This window comes from Drosophila melanogaster, chromosome 2L, assembly GCF_000001215.4.
Source record: "Drosophila melanogaster chromosome 2L".
Taxonomy (NCBI): Eukaryota; Metazoa; Arthropoda; class Insecta; order Diptera; family Drosophilidae; genus Drosophila; species Drosophila melanogaster.
Window position 1 is genome coordinate 8,999,817 of NT_033779.5, and position 21,254 is coordinate 9,021,070.

Below are 21,254 nucleotides of genomic sequence, written 5' to 3' on the forward strand. Positions count from 1 at the left end.
AGAAAAACATACAAAGTTGCAATAGATTGAATTGACTGGCAAGAGTGGCAGAAGTATCCAATTCGATGGAAAGAAGTTTTTCATCTGCGTTTGTGACTCTTCCTAGTTTTCCCAGCCATTTTCCTGGCCTCACTAATTGTTGATTAAATGCTGCAAATTGCTGCAAGCTTGGCCACTAGCCGCCCATAGTCGCTTTTCTTCTGGCCTTTCCGTTGACGTTTCGGTTACTCTGCACCATCTACGGTTGTCATAGCAGTTAGCAGTGGGAACCACAGGTGCTAAAAGTGGGTGGGCGCCGGGTGGAAAATCGCCCGGCAGGTGTGTGTCGTTGTGTCCTTTGGGTCATTGCAATTTCGCACGTGAACTTGTTAACAGCAAGGAGCTGCAAAAAATGGCAAAGTGAACTAAACGAAGCCAAGACATGAACTGCAAATTGAACGGTTATGTCGAGAGATGGGGTACAAGTTTCAACTTTCAAATGAACTCAAGTGGGTCAATGTGCAGCACAATTTCGGGGGTGTAAAATCCCAAATAAGAAGACTTTACTCGTTGAGTTTTTGTAAGAAACTGATTTTATTTGGAAATATCTTCGGTTTAAATAGGTGACATGAGAATCGCATCTTAAAGTAAATGGCCTACGCAGAGGCCTAAGTAAATAGTCCCCGCCTTATCGAGGTCCCACGCTCGGGCACATCTGCCTATCTTGAGCGGCGAGGACCTTATCTGTGGTCTCCCACTAAGGGACTATTTTAGGAGGCGGGGAACGATCTCAAGTGACTGACTCATGTAGTGTGCACTTAAATTACATGTTTTTGAGCAATGCACCCATGTCGCCTTAGATAACAAAATCCTAAATATAATTTATCGCTCTCGATTCATTTACATAAGATATGAACGGAGCCCAAAATTGTAAGTCTTTAAATATATTCGTGTTCATGTGTGAACATTCTGCCAAAGGGCCAGCAAGCTGAGATGTACATTAGTATATTAGTTGCATTTATAACAGTAGTGGACTGTATTTATTTGATATATGTTCATTTATTTTGCAACTAAGATTTCAATGGGCCTAGTTTTTCTGGCTTTTAATTTTATTGGATTACAATTATGGTTTATATTATTTTTAATTCAACAATTTGTACTCAATTAACTTATTTTAAACATTTTGCTTTTTCTATGTAGAAGTACATTTTCTATTAAACAACGATATAGTGGACTGTATATTTTTATTTGTTATATTATTTTATTGTTTATTTACTATTGATATTTATAGTACTGGCAACGGACCTGCAAAGGTTATTGCTTGCATTCTTTGTTGCACAGCACATTTCCGTATGAAATATATTATTAATACTATCATTAGTATTAAAGCAATAATTAATCCAGCATGTCCGGAAATATGATGGAAATGTAAATCTTTCAATTTTTGATGGTTCTCTTTCATAAATTTAATTTCATTATTCAATCGTTCAAATTCCTCAGTATGATTTAATATTGATAGTTTCAGCGGATCCCAAATAATCTTCGGCGCTTCACTAACTTCTCCTATATAAGGTGTTGATAATAATTCTTCACTTTCGGACTGAATGTTATGGTGGGCAACTAGAATTTTATCGTCGGTTCTTGCCGTACAATATGGCGCAATGCTTAAAACTCCTTGCTGAGGCAAATCAAACAATTCAATTTGAGAGCCAGTACATTGCAGACGGACTTTTGAATTCGCAGGAACCTTAAACAACCAACTACTTTTCTTTTCTAACTCTACCCAGTAACTTTTAGAGTCGACTACTGTTTTATAGATGCAGTTCGCCGCTTTATCTGGCTTTAGAGGCTGAATCTCACATGCATTATCATTCGCTGAATTCCAGGGCCAACTTCCTTTGCATATTCTCTTATTTAGTTGCCATTTCTGACATTGATTTAATGTGGCTTCCGTCATTATGTGATAGGAATCTATCTCAAAATTATAAATTAAATATTCGGACGTTGTATGCACCATTATTATCCGATCTTCATTTCGAATTGGCACCGGAATAAGCCTGAACAATTTGGATGGATGCCTGCTAAACAGAGGCACTTTTGCACTAATGATCAATTTATCGTCGATGAATAAACCCCTGGCTGTTAACAGTGTATACACCTCCTTAAGTTCCGTACCTGACCGTTTTCCTGGAATTACTAGGTTCTCCGAAAGACTCTGCTGAATTTTGGCAATTTCTTTTTTAAGCTGATTTGGCCTGAGAATATTTGTATTTAGCCTACCGTGATTAATATCAATCAACAGGCTTATAATGCCTGCTTGAATTTTTTCGCCTTCTTCAATCAATGAGTGTAGCTGTTTCGTAATCATAAAGAATTTTATTGATTCCTTATAAACATAATAATTTTCTTTAAGAACTTCTGTCATGTTCTCAATTCTTATTTGCATACTTCTAAAATTGGAGTTAACATCTTCTGTTGTTCTCTTTAATAGATTAGAAGTTGAATCAACCACAGATGTTTGTTTTTGAATTAGTTTATCAAGGTTGTTCTGGTTATCTAACAAATTCTTCATATTTTCTTCTAATTGCTCTCTATCATCTTCATCCATTATACCAAATAAAATATGATACAAGGAACCCATAAATTCGAAAGGAGCACGCTTGCTTCTAGATCTAGACTGTATCATAAACAATTTATTGTTTTCTTCAAGTTCCGATAACTGACTTTGCATATTATCTAAGACTAGACTACATTGCTCTTCAAAGCTATGAAGTCTTTCGCAAACTTTCCTCATACTTTGTATAAGCGCATTACCCTTTGTTAACATTTTAAAATATGGATCCATTTTATAATAGATAACCAAATTCCAAGAAGTACTCACAATCTCAACATCTCCTAGCGGGTCTAGATATATTGCTGAGGTTTTATTTATTTTGTCATTTAATACCGTATTTATTAAGACAGGTTCTTCTACAGACTGCTGCCGAGGCCAAAGTTCTTTTGGGTCTGCTAGCCATTTCGGACCTTTCCACCAAAATTCACAGTTGATCAACTGGTTAGAATCCACTCCCCTGGATGCTAAATCTGCTGGATTATCCTCTGACTTAACATGATTCCATTCAGTATTTTTTAATTTCCGAATGTCATCCGTTCTTCTTTTTATAAATTTGATCTTACTTTGACCACTGTTAATCCATGCTAAGGTAATCGTGGAATCACTCCAAGCATAGATCTCCATTATATTGTCAATTGATCCTTTTAGTCTTTGGATTAATTCACTAAGCAGGTGAGCTGCACACAGCTCGAGTTTGGGAATTGTCTTCCTATTTTTTATAGGGTTGACTCTACTTTTGCTAGCTATTATATTAACATGAGGTCCTACTTTAGCATAGACTACTGCAGCATATGCTTTTTCGGAGGCGTCCGCAAATCCGTGAATCTGAATGACTGAAGAACTGTTTGAATTAATCCACCTTGGGATTCGAATATTCTCTAACAATAATAAATTTTCTTTATATTTTTCCCAATAATTTTTATCTTCTATGGATAATTCCTGATCCCATTCACTTTTATTTATCCAAAGTTTTTGAATAAAAAGTTTTCCTGAAACCGTGACTGGTGCCAACCATCCTAACGGATCAAATATTTTTGCTAGCGTTGATAACACAACGCGCTTATTTATATTTTTTGATTCATCATTACAATTTACGCTGAACTTAAATAAATCCTTTTGAGGTTCCCATTTTAGTCCTAAAGTTTTAACACATTCATTTTCGATAATATTGAGAACCTTATTGTCCCCTGTGTCCTCCACAGTGGTTAATATTTTGGAATTGTTGGAAATCCATTTCCTTAAGTTGAATCCAACTTTCTGCAATTCATGGGGAATTAATGTTATTAATTTATTAGCTTCTTCTACCGAATCAGCTCCAGTCATTAGGTCATCCATATAGAAATCATTCCTAATTATTGCACTAATAACTTGGTTTTTACATTTATCTGCAATATCTACCAGAACCCTGGTAGCCAAATATGGTGCAGATGCAGTTCCGTAAGTGACTGTGGTTAATTTATATGTTTTAATTTTTTCTTTTGGAGAATTTCTCCATAAAATATATTGATATTTTTGATCATTATTATCTATTTTAATTTGTCGGTACATCTTTTCAATGTCTGCCGAAACAACAAATTCCCATTTTCTCCATTTAATAATAATGTCAAAAATATCTTTTTGAACTCGTGGCCCAACCCACATTATGTCGTTCAAACTTTTGTTATTCGTAGTTTTTGCTGAAGCATCAAAAACTACTCTCAATTTGGTCGTAAGGCTTGAATCTCTAATCACTGCCTGGTGCGGTAAAAAATATTTGCCTTCATCACTCACTTCAATCATGTGTCCTAAATCCATGTATTCATTCATGAATTTAGTGTAGTCAACCTTAAGTTTTTCATTTCTTTTTAGTTTTTTCTCCAGATTCATGTAACGAGCTATCGCTTGTTTCTTTGAATCTCCTAAGGTGACATCCTCCTTGAATGGAATTGACACAATGTATCGCCCATCTGAATCTTTTTTTGTCGTTTTGATAAATTTATTTTCACAGATTTCAGACTCGATATCATCTTTTTCTTCTTCTTCCACTTCCCAGTAGCGATCTAACTCTTTTATTTCTATTGTTGTGGCTACAATGGTTTCTTTTCCTTTGGATTTTTTACATCCAGAAACTATCCACCCGAAATCAGTTTTTTGCCCAAGGAGACCGTCTATTTTTATAACTCCATTTTGCAGAATGTGAGTATATACGTCTGCTCCAATGATTAAATCAATGCGACCCGGTTTATTAAAATCGGGGTCGGCTAATTTAAAGTTCTTCCATTTTTTCTGATCAACATTAATCGTGTTGACTGGAAGTGCCTTCATAAGTTTTGGGAGAATAATTGCTTCAATTTCTAAATTTTTCGGAGAATTTCTTATCGAAATAACCGCTTTGTGCTTGGAGATGCACGTTCCTGTGGAAGATACTCCACTTATTTCAGTATGAGACCGAAATTTTTTCAATTTTAGAATCTGTGCAGACTCTTCTGAAATAATTGTGCTTTGAGAGCCACTATCAATCAATGCTCTTAATTGTTCAAAGCCTCCATACCTCGACTTTACTTGAATCAAGGCCGTGGCCAACAAGGCTTGACCTGTTGTTCTACACGTATTCACTTTTTCTGGATTATGACCTGCAAAGTGAAGTAACGTGTGGTGAGGTTTACGACAAGTCGAACAAAGCTGCTCGCTTATACATTTTTTACCAAACGGATGCCTCAGACATCTTAGGCAAATCCCATTTTTTCTTACCCAGTCAGACCGTTCTGCTGGATTCATTATTTTAAATTTATGGCATTGAATTAAATAATGCCCTGGTAGTTTGCAATATGCACAATTGTCACTATAATTTTTATTCTTGTTATTATTAATCATTTTCTTTACAGGTTTTACTTCCTGTGAGAATGATGATATAGAATTGAGCCTTTGCTCTAAAAAGTCCATGACATCAGAAAGTGCCTGTATTTCTTTTGTCTTTTTAACATGGCTTTCATATAAATTGAGTGATTCTTTATTGAATTTCCGAAGAATTATGTGAGCGAAAATTGCATCCACATCTTCTGGTAATTGTGCCTTTAATTTTATAATATAAATTGACTCGTTAATCGTGTCAATAAATGTCTTTATTTGCTTATTGGATTCTAAATTTAAATTTGGCATATCCATAAGCCTATTCATATGATCTGAGAATATGTTTCTTTTATTCTCATATCGCTTGGTCAAAAACTCCCAAGTGGCTTCATAATTTTCTCCAGAGCCGAGCAGTAAATGAGTAACCACATTTCTGGCTTCTCCTTTTAATGCTGACTTTAGATAATTAAATTTGAGAGAAGGACTGAGATCCTCTCTCACATGTATGAGCTCTGTAAAGAGTTCATTAAAAAGATCCCATTCTTTGGAATCACCAAAGAAGGTGGGAATCTGTATTTTAGGCAGGGTTGGTAACTCCTCCGCCTTAACAACCGTCGACATTTCAGCTTTATTTATTGTGCCACTGAGTCGACTATTAATGGCTGTAAGAATATTTTGTTTGTCAAATTCAAGTTCGCTAATTTCTTCTTCGAATAGCGAACTCTCAAAATGACTATTCACCTGTTCAATCAGGTTATCTATTTTATGCCATAAAAATTCAATTTTATTTTTCCTTATTTTAAGGAAATCTGGACTACTGTCTATTAGTTTAGACGTATCTTCTAGATATACTCGAAATTGGCCAACATTATTACGAAATGCCTGCTCTACTTTTAAAGCGTTGTTTTGTGCTATACCCTCTTTTTCAGGGTGACCACGCATTTCAAGGTTTAATGTAGGGGGAGGGTTTGATTTAGGGACAGTGTTTGATTTAGGGAAAGTGTTTTCTACCGACTCGCCCTTAATTTTTTCATTTTTATTTTTAATTTTTTCTAACACCATCATTATTAAATCATACTGCTTCGCGTTAAAATATTCATGATCGACAACGCCGATCTTTAACAAATTGCTATGATTAGCAATGAAACATTTTTGAAGCTCATTTAATTTTAGAATTTCTACATCTGTTAATGTTGGTTTTACTTCCAACTTTCTAATTTCCAAAATAATTTCGGACTGCTTCTTAAGGAATTGAATAGTCTTTTCTGACATCATTTTGAAAATTTTTTGTAATTTCTTAATATATATAGTACGTGTATATGTATTTTATATGTATTTATATATATATGTGTGTTTGGATAAACAGAAAATTCTTGTTTTGACTTAGCTGATGTCGTTGTTGTTGCTGCTGCTGTTGCTGCTGTTGTTGCTGCTGTTGCTACTGCTGTTGCTGCTTCTGCTGCTGCTGTTGTTGCTGCTTCTGCTGCTGGTAGAGGCTCCTTTGAATTTGACTTCCTTCTCTTCTTTAAGGCTCCGTCGATGTTTAAAGATGATTTTTTTTTTTTTTTTGGCACGTTTTATTATTTTTGTAGTCCAGTCAGATTTTTTGTTTTTTAGCCATTTATTTCGGCATTTATGCTCTTTTGGCATATACACTGCACTCTATTTATGAGCTGATTTAATGCTATTAGAGCATTTATAAGGCACTGTTTTCAGGCACTTTTTATTTAATTTATGCTCTTATGGCATATACACTGCACTCTATTTATGAGCTGATTTAATGCTATTAGAGCATTTATAAGGCACTTTTGTTATGCACTTTTTAATTTCACAATTGCTGATGTATGGCCTCAAGCACGCCTTACCACAATTTATAATGGTACACAAAGCAACCTTTAGCTATAGACTATAAGGTGCTTGTTTTAAAACATAAAAGATTCTTTTGTATCTTTTGCTTTTTATATTTATACTCTGTTCCTTACCTTTGGTAGGGGGAAACAAGAGTCACTTATTTTTGCTACCTTTAGCTGTAAGATGCTTAAAGGAGCTGGCCTTTCTCTGAGTTCCTTACCTTTGGTAGGGGGAAACTGCAGAGTCGATTAAAGGCTCGATTGACCAAATGTAAAATCCCAAATAAGAAGACTTTACTCGTTGAGTTTTTGTAAGAAACTGATTTTATTTGGAAATATCTTCGGTTTAAATAGGTGACATGAGAATCGCATCTTAAAGTAAATGGCCTACGCAGAGGCCTAAGTAAATAGTCCCCGCCTTATCGAGGTCCCACGCTCGGGCACATCTGCCTATCTTGAGCGGCGAGGACCTTATCTGTGGTCTCCCACTAAGGGACTATTTTAGGAGGCGGGGAACGATCTCAAGTGACTGACTCATGTAGTGTGCACTTAAATTACATGTTTTTGAGCAATGCACCCATGTCGCCTTAGATAACAAAATCCTAAATATAATTTATCGCTCTCGATTCATTTACATAAGATATGAACGGAGCCCAAAATTGTAAGTCTTTAAATATATTCGTGTTCATGTGTGAACAGGGGGTATTTAATCAGGTAAGGAAATGAAACTGCATGACGCCACTGTATTTGACGCAAGCGAAAGGATATCTTATATCATTATATGATTTTTTTTAAGCTTGCTGGTAGTTTTAATATAGATCTTAAGAGCTGTACCTTCTTTGAACATGATATTGCATTTTAGAATCCTTGGACTTATATTATGCACATACATCGTACTTACAACATAATCTGCAATCGTACTTGCACATTTTACATTTCAAGATGCAATTAGGATACTTCAGCTTATCCTTTAAAGTTTTACAGTTCCCTTTTCACGAGCGGCGACCTCGACTAACGACTTGTGGCAGTACTTAAGCTGCTTTTGTTATTGTTTTTCTTGCTGAATCCACCCCGCTCAGCCTTCTTTTTTTCTATTTTCCATTTCCCCTTTTTGTTGTTCATTGGAGCCACCGACATAGACATAGAAAATGTAAAATTTGTTTGTTTCCTTTCATTGATGTTGAAAGTTTTTGCAGCTGCTGCAGACAATGCAACGAGTCGGGTCCCATTTTCCCGCCCATATCTCCAGTCCCTCCTCGGACTCTAATTTTATCTGCTGGCATGCCAGGGGACTGTCTTATTATTATAGTTTGTCGATTTGTTTGCATTGTAGTCCACATTGTTGTTCTCTTAGCCAGTCCGTCCAAAGGCGAGTGAGTGTGTGTGGCTGTGTCCAGATGGTCCAACAACAATCGATTGTTATAAATTATTTTGCAGCTTTTGTAATTTGTTATGTGAACAACAAATATTGTCGAAAGCATAAAAAAACCTATTGAATCCTTGCATTCGCAATGACAGACTGCATATTAATGAGGACAGAAAAGAGTTTCGTTGTGCTCCTTAACCTTTCTTCAATTGAGAATAATAAGGAATAGTAAATTAAGGACTATATTTAAATAATAATATTGGTTATTTGTCCTATACCTAATTAATGTTTAAATTTTAAGCTATATTCCACTAACAAATGTATTAACTTCGAAAATGTTTTCTTTGAAAACAAAAAGTTGTATATCTTTTGTGTTAACGAATTCGTCTTTCTACTTATTTAAATTTGTTTATAGGGTTGGAGTTGTATGGCAATATATATATTCGAAAGATTAAATACATCTGCTCTAGGGCCGTTGCGGGTTGTCTATGTCTACGACTTAGTTAGGTGGTGGCCAACGCGGCGTATGCTTGATCTGCCGGGATGGTGCCGCAAGTCGCTCTTCCTGTGAGTGAGCGTGTATGTATGTTTTTTATGGAAATAATATTCTTGTCAGGATTAAAAAGGATACGTGACCGGAATACGAGTGAAATGTGCAAGCGGAAATGTGGCCAGGACAAAAAGGGCAGGAACAAAAAGCGGAAAAAGTAGACAAACAGGAGCCGCAACAGGACTAAAATGTATCTGTCAGACTCCTCGACTTTTGCTATCGTTGTCGCCTGTCGCGTATCTGTATCTATGTTTGTGCTTGTATTTGTCTTGCCAGCTCTTAGCACCACCGCCATCGTCATCATCATCATCATTTCGATGCTTATCCTTGCTTATTGTCCTGTCGGAAAGAGCTCGCTGCTGCTTCTTGTCTGCTACTTTTTTCCTTTTTAATTTTTAAGAAAGCATATTGTAATTCTGTTGTTTACCTGTTTGGACACTCGGATACACGTACTTTTTAAATCTCGACCGCAGGCGATCCATTGTTTTTTTTTTTTTCTTTCGTTCTTGCCAAATTGGAGTGCTCCCTCCCAATGCAATGCAAAGTCAGTCATTGGTCCTGTCATTTGTTATATTCTCCTACGCATCCTTGACAGCGGCTTAGCATCCTTGTTGTTATAGCTGCTTAGCTATTCGTGACATGTCCGGGGCAATGCCCACGATTGTGATGTATGATTTTCAATTCCACCTACGGCGAGTCCTTTTCTAGTATTGTTGAAATTATCCCTTGGCTTGAGCAACAAAAAATAGTATGGAATCATTTTTTTGTGGCTTATCGTGAGTTTACTTGGCGGCTAAGCTATGTGCTTTCTTCCTTTTAACTAAATCTTAGGTTCTAAACTAATTGAACATTTTATTTATTTCTTACTTCATCCTGTTGTCATAGCCCAATGCAAATGAATCACTTTTTGTTTATAAGGTAGAAACTTTTAATATTACATTCACAATCGGTTTTTATTTCAAATTAATTTATGATGAACGTTTAGGGTTTCTTATCTGGGTTGAAGCTTATTACTCATCGTCATGAATTCATATCGACTTCAGACATTACCTCACATAAACAAACTTAACTTTTAATAACTAATAATAATACTAAAAAATATATTCTGAGACACATACATATAGTATTATAGTATTTTATAGCCTTGTTTTGTCTCACATATAAAACGTATGTTATAAACATGGCGGGTATCATTTATTGGAATATTATCAGCTAATAATCAGGATGTTAGACATTGGTATAAATAAGCCATTGTATGTCACCTATCAATTGGCAATACTTGCATAATGATTTAACTTTACATAGACTCATGCGGAAAAGCATATAAAACTTGGGAAGAGTTCTGTTCCCATTTTGGCTTTAGTTATCACATTGGAATTTATTTGATAACAGTTATCCGCCGACCTGAAAATGCACTTCATCAGCAGAAATCCCCGTATTTGGCTTTAGTCAACAATTCCTGACTCAAAGTGGGTTTGCGGGCCTAGTGATAACATAATCTAATCTTTATAACCGACATAAAAGCCGCTTTTATTGAGGTAAAATGTTGGACTACAAATTGAGCAGCTATCGGCTACACTTGATTCAGTTTCGCTTGAGGTAGCCTTACGAAGAGTTGCGCTTATAATTATTAGGAATAATATTAACCTATCGAAATGTGGAAGAAAATAATTTTCTGTGTGGTGCTTGTGGCCTTTGTGGTTGTGCCGTTTGGTGAGAAGAAAAAGTGATCACAAAGTTGAATCTTTGCTAATGGAATATTTTTATATATTAGCCAACTCACTGACCTGCTCCAAGTGCACATCGCCGTCTGGATGCAAAAGTCCTTCCTCCGAAACCTGCTCCAATTCGACGGCCAATGCCAATAAGGAATTTCTGGAAGGATACCATAGTAATGTGCCCACCGTTAATGGCAGTCTGAGTTTTTCGTGTGCCAATCTCACTTACTATCATGCAGCAAGTATGTTTTTTTTTTTTCTGATTTACGCTTTTGAAAGAAGACATCCTAACTTGTTTTGCATCCCTTTTCAGACTACACTCACACCTTTGAGTTCCTGGGCTGCGTCTTCAACGAAACGAATGTCTGCAATCTTTCCCTGAACAACACCGCGAGTGGATGGAGCAAGAAGTGCCTCCAATGCGGCACCGACTACTGCAATCCAGCTGGAACCTACAGCAGCAGTGTCTATACAATCGTGGGATCCGCCATTGCCGTGATTTTGGCCAAAGTTCTAAGCTAAACTTATAATCTGACGACGGAGCTAAACAGTATTTCAACTACCTTTTGATTGTACAATATTTATTTGAATTAAAAATAAAATCATTTAAGATAACGAACAATGGGATCTTATCATAAAAAATGCGTAAAATTTTCTACATGGAAATCCAATATTGATTTTCATTTCTATCTTGTTCACCTAGGAGATCCTGACTGTTTGTTTAAGAGTCTTATGGGTACGCATTAATATATATTAGCTTATAAAGTTTACTAATCAACACAATTACAATCGTATTTATAAATTAAAGCATTTTTCTACAAGAAAAAAACTAATTAAGATGGACTAAAATGTAACCATTGCATATATTCTAGAAAATAAAAATGTAAATAATCTTTGACCATAAATCATGAAGAGTTGCCAATCAACTCTTCAAGTTAATGAGGTAAAAAGTTCCCCTTCCCAATTGCTACCAATTCTACGCAACAGACTTATCATTTATTGCATATAGATTTGGTGGGGACTAAGATAAGAGCTCTTTATTAAAGCCGCTCAGGTGTTAGATTACCAGGTTGTGACTAATATTTGAAACAGTGGGCTAGGCCCACGAATTTTACAAATAAAATTAAAAAGAATTTACGCTTAAATATATATATGTATTTATATATATTGCTGGAGGATTATGAAATGTTTGTTATTTCGGTAAAGCAGTGAAATTCTTATTTGATTTAATATGTTTAAATGAGAGTAGGAATACAGGAATATTTCCAAAAATGAATGAGTTTCGAAAGGGGAAACCCTTACTGCTTCTCCATTGAAACTTTTTGATAAGTTTATGAGCCTGTAAACGTAAAATGATAAGATTAACTTAACAAACGACATACATACAAGCTTATCTCAAAGAATTGAGTATTGTGCAAAATCTGAAGAGAATCGCCGTATAAAAGAGTTCTTGGCATTTAAAAAGAGTTTAGTTTAAAGCGAATCGACATCTTGCAAAGTTGTACTACAGTTAAGTGTGAAGTAAAAATATTTAAACCAAAATGTATATGAAAGCTTTAATAGTCAGCATACTTGTGGCCTTTGTGTGTGTGCAAATTGGTGAGTCAATTGCGTAAAATGTGAAATTCGAGATCAACTGATTGTTTTTAACATGGATTATAGCTGATTCCCTGAAGTGTTACACCTGCGTAACGCCAAAGGACTGCAAGAGTCCCAAGAAAGTCACCTGCACGAATGCGGCTGCGAATGAGACTAGTTACTACCTGGGTGTCTATCATCAGAATGTTGGCAACCTAACCAGCACGCGATTCGATTGCCTGGCTCTGAAGTACAACTGGAGTGAGTAGCGTGGGGACCCCAGAAGCGGACTATAAAGATTTATTAACTACTTTCCACTTGCCAGATAACGATGTGATCCATCAGCTCCATGGCTGTGTGCATCCAAATGTTGGAGCCTGCAGCTTAGCACTTAAGCCGGCCTATGCTCACTACAATAAGACCTGGTGTCTCACCTGTTCGGGCGACAAGTGCAACAAGAATCCGGCCGGAAAGATGAGCAGCAGCACTATTGCCATCGCGTCTAGCGTTCTGGGTCTCTTGCTGGTCAAGATGTATGCCTAGTGTGACTATTAATAAATATGAGCTAGGAGCTATGATATTTTATATTTGATATTTTTTATTGTACCGTCAATTTTAGTAATATCATAATTTCATTTGTAGATTATGTAGGCCATGTTTATTCGGTCGAGCAGTTAACTAGGAGTGGGTATCACTAATCGATGGCGCTTGAATGGACGGTGGAGTGACGAAAGTTGTTGGGCGCTTCTCTAGGAGGAGCCCATTGGGTTGACGGCGTTTGTCTGCAGGTTCTTGAGCAGCATCTGCAGCCACTGCTTGGTGCACGTGTCATGTTGCACGAGCGACGTGAAGGTGCCGTCACGCAGCAGATCCGGCAGACACACTCTAAGTGCACTGCGAGCGCGCGCATTTTCCGTAAGTAGTAGATAGCAGCGCACCACATGCTTCAGCACCCGGAGGCATGGAAACTTCAACATATGGATGACCATTTTGCCCAGGGTGATGGCCACCTGCGAGAAGCGATCGTGGTTCTCGCAAATGTACGTCAGACCCATCTCATCGAGCAGTATCTTCTCAAGGATTGAAGTGGCCGCGATCTTGGTCAGCTTCGATCCCCTGACCATATTGGTCAGACAGTGAGGCACGACCTCGCTCCATATCAGGAAGATGAGGACCTCCGTATCACCGGTCTCGGCCAGAGCATTAATCACGCCCAGCGTGGTCAGGCGCAGCTGCTCGAAGGGCCTGCTCTTGAACGTGGTCGACAAGAAGGGGTACAAGTACATCGGTATCTGGTCCCGCAGGAAGGCCGGGCGAGTCTCCGGATGCGAGGCGACGCACTGTAGCAAAGTCAGGGCGTAGCACACGCGGTTCGACTGGTTGGCCTTCAAAACGGGCGTCGTTATTATGGGGTATATGTTGACGATCTCCTGCAGCAGGGTGCAGGTGGTACCGACGCTTTTCCACAGCATGGGGGCCAGGTCCGCATAGGTGTTCTTGCTCAGCTCCAGCAGAGCGGTCTCCCGCGTGGCAGGATAGGCCAGCTCGATGATCAACTGGTACACCTTCTCCCGCTCGGCCTGCTGCTGGGGACTCATTACCGGACTTGGTTCCGCACTCATCGCAAAGCTGGTTTTTTTTCGCGTTAGCTTGCAAAGATCTAGTAGCTTGGAAAGATCTGGCTCCGGAATTTCGACGGACGATTGAGAAACGTGGTTTCGAGTTGGCGTCTATTGTGGTTATCGATATAAGCTTCAAGCGAGAAAGGACCGAAAGCACGTGGCCGAACAATGTGGCCAGAGCCGAGGAACGCACGAATGCCATAAATTAATAAATAATTTCTTGTTCGAATGTCTCCCAGAATTTTGTTTCTTATCACCATTGATTTGATTGGCAGCTTGGAATTCGTCTGGAAATTCACGTTTTCTCTATATTTTACAAGTATTAATCGGTAGATGATTAAAATTTATGATTCTATTAAGTATGTCATAGCATAGCTTAGCTCTCTGAAATGGCCAGACTAATTGCGCATCTGATGGAGGTCCGATTTATGGCTTAATGACCATTAAGTACTTTTGGACACCAGTTTTAGAATTAATGAATTCGTATTGACAAATACTATAAATCAAAAATCATTCTAGCACACACAAATATTTGCCTTTAAAATTTTCAAATATTTTATCTCGCATTTAACCCATTAAACAGATGGATGCTTGGAATAGTTGTCCATTTCTGGAATTACTTGCCAATACAGAAATGGTTAACAGAAAATGTATTCTTTGCCACATCGTGCAACATTTCAATTTTGTTTGTTGCAGAGAGCTTTAAAAATTTCAGTCCGTCACATAAATTGGCCAACTATCCCAGAGAAAATCGGAGATTCGAACGAGCCGAGAAACAAGAATAAATCTTTAATAGTGTTGCCGTCTGCCTAAAAGTCAATCTCACTTTTGCATGCCGAACATTATCCGGTGGGTCATGTTATGGTTATCGTGGCTCGGTTTGTTTGGAGCTGCATTCAGGCATTTAATTGATTGATTGTTGCTCGTCTATGTCTGCATCGATTTGGCCGTGTTCACGCCCCTTTCACCCTTTCACCGAGCCGCCTCCAAAATCCCGTTACAGCGTCCCCTTTTTCGGATGTTTCATAACCAAAGCGGAAGGGATCCATGCCGCCCATCATATCGTGCACGGTTATCAAATCGACTTCCAGGCTATATCCTCGCATACATGCATATGTGGTCCACGTTGTTCCTGCTGCCAATTAGTGTTGGTGCGTCATCTGTGTGGCTGTGTGAGTGTTCATGTATGTATGCGTGTGTGCACGTCATCAATTAATTTTTGTATTGTTACTTTTTTTTTTTTTGACTGGTTTTTTGCAGCCCTCGGTGGGTTACGTGGGGAATACCCCTGTTGACTGATTGGTTTCTTTTCGATTCAATTGTTTCATGTGTGCCTCGGAATGGGAATGGATGTGTTTGCTAAACAAAGTTATGACTATGGTCACGGCTATAGCAGCTGGCTCAGGACTAGCTATACAATACTATAGTTTTACTATAGGCAAGCTTAAGAAGTTATTGTTCCCTCGAGATATGCGAATCAAAACGAGTGTCACTAAGAAATTATAGTTGTTAACAATGGAAAGTCAACACTTATGATACAATTCTTATCTGTCTTGCCTTAACCAATAACTGTAACAGTCTTAAATACTTGAATACAAACTACTGCTTACATTTGAGACCTACCCAGATTCAAAAATCAAACATCCGCACCACCAGGAATATTCTTACTTTCCCCTTATCTGTGCTCCAAATCCACCCTCGATATCCGAAACTTGTTGGGAACTCCCGGAAACTAAATTAAGTTTAGCTTCAACTACAATATGTACATTTGATTTATGCATTGAGAGACCATGGAGCAACCTGCCCGAGACCCCAGAAAATTTCCTCCTGCGAAAACGAAGACGGGAACCCTCTGATAACTAAGCCAAACCTATTCAACTTTCACGTTCGCATTGTTTGCACGAGCACGAAAAGTTATTAAGATGCATAGACGTGATTTTGCATGTTTTAAAAAAGAATACATAATGCCACAGATGAGACGGGGGAGCAAAGGACGTGGTATTAGTTGGGGGGAAGCTGGGATCTTGACTTGCACTTTAAGTACTTTTAATTTACCAAACAAATTTCCATTCTTCGCGACGACCGAAAATGTTGCATTCGAGAGGCCAAAAGAGGCCCGAAACTTGTCTCACACCGCAAAGACAAACTCATTGACATGCCTGAGACAGGAATTGAATTAAAAGTTTTCGTCCTTCTGCGCGGAAATAGAATAACGAGTAGAAGTTTCATTGTTGGGCTTTTGGAAAAAAAGTTTGCTGCATTTAAATTGATTTGTAATTCGCGGTTAATTTGGTTTTTTTCAGCTCCTTCTTTGGTTACTTTTATCAATTTTACATTGTTAGTTTTGGACCCTTCTATGCGATTAAATTATTATTTTAATTCGACACGGAATGCCTGACAGATATTTCAATTTCCCTTTGTATTTAGTTTTTACTGAAAAAATGCTGCAAATTAAATATGTATGTATTATCATTTTAAATTGTCGCAAAATGTCTGCGGTATTGCTTGATGCTTTGTGAATTTTCGGTATGTAAATCAAAGAAAGGCAATTTGAATAATGATGCTGCAATCTGAATTAAATTTTGACATGCCGATATTAAAGACCAAATAAGCAATTCAATATTTTGCATAAATTTCGAATTGCTTTATGATTTGCGTTATGTCCATGATAGCATGAGCATTTAATTTTCAATGAATAAATGGACCTGTTTGAATTATTCACATTTCCCATTAATTTTCCTACGCAAATGATTAAGATGGAAATTTAAATTCTATTATGACGGCATAAATATTGCAGTTAAGTAAATTGTTTTAACAATCTGATTGAATTTACCGTACAAATTTTTTGTTAAAACGCGTTACAAATCGATGCTATAGTTAATATTACAGAACAGAACAATTAAAAAAGTCCTACAATTAAAAACAGCGAAAGTGTTGCCAAAAATCAGCACAAGGACAAAACACACTGCAAGCTCATAAATCGAAAAAAATCAACATTTAACAAATAAATCAAATCCAAATACAAGTAGACAAAATTTACACATTCGTTTGGTATTTTTAGAATTTTCCGCACATACATTATCAATTGGTTATATACAAATAGACATCATATAAATTCGAAGAATTCATAATTTATGTGAATCAGCCAATGTGTAAACACCAAGAACTCGTAAATAAAAACGAAAATGCCAACAAAATAAGTGGCACAAAATCTGGTTTAGTGCAGCCTAAAAGGCCTCGGCTCCAAAAACTCCTCGAAAGTGTTTGACAATTATTATTGTAATATTTGCCTAAAACGTTTATCACATTGTCGTAAAATGTACTATAACGAACTGCGAAAGGATTGGATTTGGGGTTTTGTTGAGAGATTAGCAAATGGCTTGGTGTTTCTATCTGTCCAATGTAACTAAGCTTAGCATTGTTTTTGGGCTGGCTTTTGGTTTGGGACTTGTTTGTAAGTAATTAGAAAGATATTTGGCTTATATGCTGGTGATTTTGTGTTGACCCAACAACTTTATTATTATGCTAATAATGATGTGAGGACCGAGGCAAGTTTAAGCTAATCACTTTCAGATCATGTGTGTGCTAAGGATGTGTCACAGAGAAAATTGTTTCACACTTGAGTTCGTTCAAATTAGTAAATAACTTAAGTCAGTTTAATAAATTGGTAATTGGTCTGGCTTAACTTCATTTGCTGTCCATTGAATTAATTTTCATGCTGATAATATTTATAAAGGATTTCGTTTTTCTTTACATATGAACTCAACTTCTTTTTTTTCTCTTTGCCCACTTTATAATACCTCTACTGCGTTAAATTCGGAACTATTTCCTACCCACGTCGAGTCCTTTCTCGTTGTACAACTTGCAGAATTTATGCATGACAGCAGCATGACTTAATCCTTGCGAGGCGCTAACGTGAGCTGTCAGGTTCTGGAAGAAAATCCGAGAGATTTTGAAGGGACAGGGAATTAGAGTGCGTCGTGTTTGTTATTAGGAAACAAACGCTGAAGCAAAACACAGCTTATATTATTATTAACACCAAAATCGAAAAGCATGAACCAAAACAGATACAGAAAGCCAACGAATTTAATTTAAACGAGCAGTCCGCTGCATTTCAATTAGGCTGCAAATGTGTTTCAAGCTCTCCAGAATGTCCGCCGAAGCAGAAAATCAATCATTACTTTTGCACCCGTAAAAGTGATACTTCATAAAGTTATTGTTTTTTCTTTAGCAGCATTTAACCGTATTAAAAGTGAAATGCAGGAAAAATTAAAATATTAAGATAGACTGAGAGAAAAACAGATTTTATTGGAGGCGACAATGAAAAATCGCTGCCGCATATGTTCGACAAAAACCTGACATTATTGACTGTTAATATCCTGGAAAACAGTGAAGGACACTGTCTTTTTTGAACGGCGAAGCTTGAATACTCTTACAAATTGTGCGATTTCACTTTAAGATTTTATAAAAACCCCTTTTCAAATTAATATAGAATTTACTAAAATGTAAAAAGCATCTACAAGGATATTTGACTGGAAGATATTAAATAGTATTGTTATATTCTGTACATTTTATTTAACATAATTCGCTTTTCTTGCGTTGTCCTTTTAACTTTGTCGTGATACTGCGATGCATAGGGCATATATAAATCGATCTGGGTGCAACATTTCAATAACTGAAACGCCAATTAAAATTGCACAATGGCTTCTCGGTCAGGCAGTGACTCCAAACAAAAAAACCCAAAAAGTGGTGAAGCGGTGGGGGGAGGAATAACACTGGACGAATGTCAGTTAAACGAACAAACAGCAAAAAACAAACACAAGCAGACATCTGCATTGGCCATGGCTGACACACCCACATGCATATATATCTATATGAATATGTGAGGGCAGCCAGGAAGTGCTCACAAACACGTATGGGCTCTCATATCCTCATATCCTTCAACCTGGCACATATCCAGTGCCGCACCGTTACGCGCCTGGTAATTGGTATTGTTTGCCTGAACGCGTGTCCACTCTCCGGGAATGGCCATGGTTGCCACCCACACCCATCATTCCATCATGGCCACCGAAAATGCGGAATGGATACCAGCTGAATGCAAGCCAGAAAAAGAGGCTGTTGGTCGCCGGAGAATGCATAAACAAGCAACTAGCGACTATTAATTTTCAATTATAAAGATGCGTCAACGTGAATCCCTGCGCGAATCGAGGTACAGTTGTGCAGGGAGACGGGTGCAGGAAAGTCCACAGAAAACCGGAAGTGCGGGTCAGTGGCATGTCACTTTCGCTTTCGGTGACAGCTGTCACAATATTTGTCAGACAATGTTGAGAGAACCGCAGGATATGGGTCAGCAATCGAAGGCAGATGAAAAGGGATATGGCTTGAATGAGAGTGTTTGCGAATGGGATCTCGGATTGCTTTTAGGTTGCTGTCCAAATGCATCGCCAAATACAAAAATAAAATTATTTCCCTAATTATAATGAATGGGAAGCTGCATCGAAATATGAGTGTTTGTGGGTCTGCCATTAATTTTTGCTGCCCTGAACTCCGCACATATTCAATTACCAATGGCCGGCCACACATCATTGCGTTTACAGTTTCGATAACATTTGCAGATACCGCCCACTTTAACAGTGGTTCGATCAAACCTGTTTCACATGCAACATGTTGCAGTGTTCCAGCCGAACTGTTTTAGCCAGCTTAACATTCTTTCAGTTCCTCGGCAAATGCTGTTGGAACTGCCGGGACTACGCAAGGACTACGCTCCTTTGGATCTTGAGATTGCGTTAAAATTACGTGTTCCACGGGGCGTATGTGTAATGTACATCTCTTTTTGTGTGCATTAATTTCTTGCCAAATTAAATTGTGGAATTCTTTTTCATTGCATATGCGCCAGCCAACAGACACCCACACATATACTTACACACACATATCCTTATTAAACTTCCCTTCGCACACACACTTTCACATTTTATTTCATTAGCGCGTAAAATTCCTTTTAATTAATATATATAAAATTGTTGCTGTTGTTGGTCAGCAGTTGCTCCGTCTACTTGCGGTTCAATTTGTGGAACACAGAGCCAGACATGAGTCCCCACCCTTCTACTCGTATGACCCAATCCTATGGGTTTCCCCCGCAGGGCCCCAAACATTTTATTTCATTTTTGCTTGAGCATAAAATGTTGAAAGCAGCCGCTGCACGTGCGCAGCATGTTTAATTATCTCGAATGTGGATGCCTGGATGTGGATATTTAGCTGAGTGGGGCGACGGCGTCATGTGGTTGCCGTCCATGTGGTCAGCGTTTCAAGTCCAAGCTTAATGACCCGGCTCGGATCTGGGTCTGTTTAGTTGGCATTAAATTACACATGAACATGTTGGCGGCTGCAATTCGAAATAGTGCAGAAATTTCGAATGAAATTAAATCTCCAAACTGAAAATTTGATTAGTTCCATTTCGGATGGTGCGCTTGTTTGGCTTAAATCTTAAGCTTTAACAATATCTTCGCTCATGGGTTGGGAACTTTCATTTTCGAGTTCCCACTTTGCTGCATAATTTGCAAAGCAAATTGAAAAACACTTGCCATGCATTGCTTATACTGCTGTATATTGTTCTCTTCAGTTTGTCCACAGGATAAATTTACATATCCCAGCAGTTGTGGGAATGAAAATTTGGACTAACTTAACTAGAACTTGATATGGTCTGCTTGGCTTTTCTTTTTAACAGTTTGTTTTTCCATGGCAAAAAGTTGTTCACAGAGACTTGAGTTTAGTTTTATTGGCAGAGCAGTTTAAGCTTCTAAATAGAAACTGGTTACAACTATCTAGATTTTAAGAAATATATTGATATTTCATAAATGTGGACAATGTAACAAGATGAACAGTGTTATAAATTTGATATAAATATGTCTTATCTTAGAGGTATTTTAAATTGTAACTTTTTAAGAGTCCTTTAAAATGTTAAAATTGGTATGCAAGACTGACATTCCAGCGTCTAAAGAGTCGCTTCTGCGTGTCCTTGTTTTTTCTTGTTATTTTGTTTTTTGACCAACAATATTAATATGAATGACTGCCATGCCTTGGTGTTGGTGGTCCTGCCTGTGTGTGCGTATAATTATGTGGATGTGTGTGTGCAACGGAACGTTAAATGT

The 21,254-nt window shown here is 37.6% G+C and overlaps 3 protein-coding genes across 4 annotated transcripts, besides 1 other annotated feature; 2 read left to right on the forward strand and 1 right to left on the reverse strand.

Annotated features, from left to right (window-relative positions):
- Positions 1-518: 518 nt before the first annotated feature.
- Positions 519-7,970: a mobile genetic element.
- Positions 7,971-10,766: 2,796 nt separating this feature from the next.
- CG9568 (uncharacterized protein) lies at positions 10,767-11,542 on the forward strand. Its single transcript, NM_135423.4, has 3 exons — positions 10,767-10,901; positions 10,963-11,148; positions 11,220-11,542. The coding sequence occupies exons 1-3, from the start codon at positions 10,844-10,846 to the stop codon at positions 11,426-11,428; spliced, it is 453 nt and encodes a 150-aa protein (NP_609267.1). The 5' UTR covers positions 10,767-10,843; the 3' UTR covers positions 11,429-11,542.
- Positions 11,543-12,371: 829 nt separating this feature from the next.
- On the forward strand, positions 12,372-14,333 carry CG13102 (uncharacterized protein). Of its 2 annotated transcripts, none has more exons than NM_001259019.2 (3): positions 12,372-12,505; positions 12,569-12,745; positions 12,810-14,333. In NM_001259019.2, the coding sequence occupies exons 1-3, from the start codon at positions 12,448-12,450 to the stop codon at positions 13,025-13,027; spliced, it is 453 nt and encodes a 150-aa protein (NP_001245948.1). In that variant the 5' UTR covers positions 12,372-12,447; the 3' UTR covers positions 13,028-14,333. The 2 variants fall into 2 exon arrangements, with proteins under 2 accessions (NP_001245948.1, NP_609268.2); NM_135424.5 differs by having other exon boundaries at positions 12,810-13,074.
- Positions 13,069-14,252, reverse strand: Rcd-1r (Rcd-1 related). The gene has a single exon (NM_135425.3). The coding sequence runs from the start codon at positions 14,104-14,106 to the stop codon at positions 13,234-13,236; it is 873 nt and encodes a 290-aa protein (NP_609269.1). The 5' UTR covers positions 14,107-14,252; the 3' UTR covers positions 13,069-13,233.
- Positions 14,334-21,254: the final 6,921 nt, after the last annotated feature.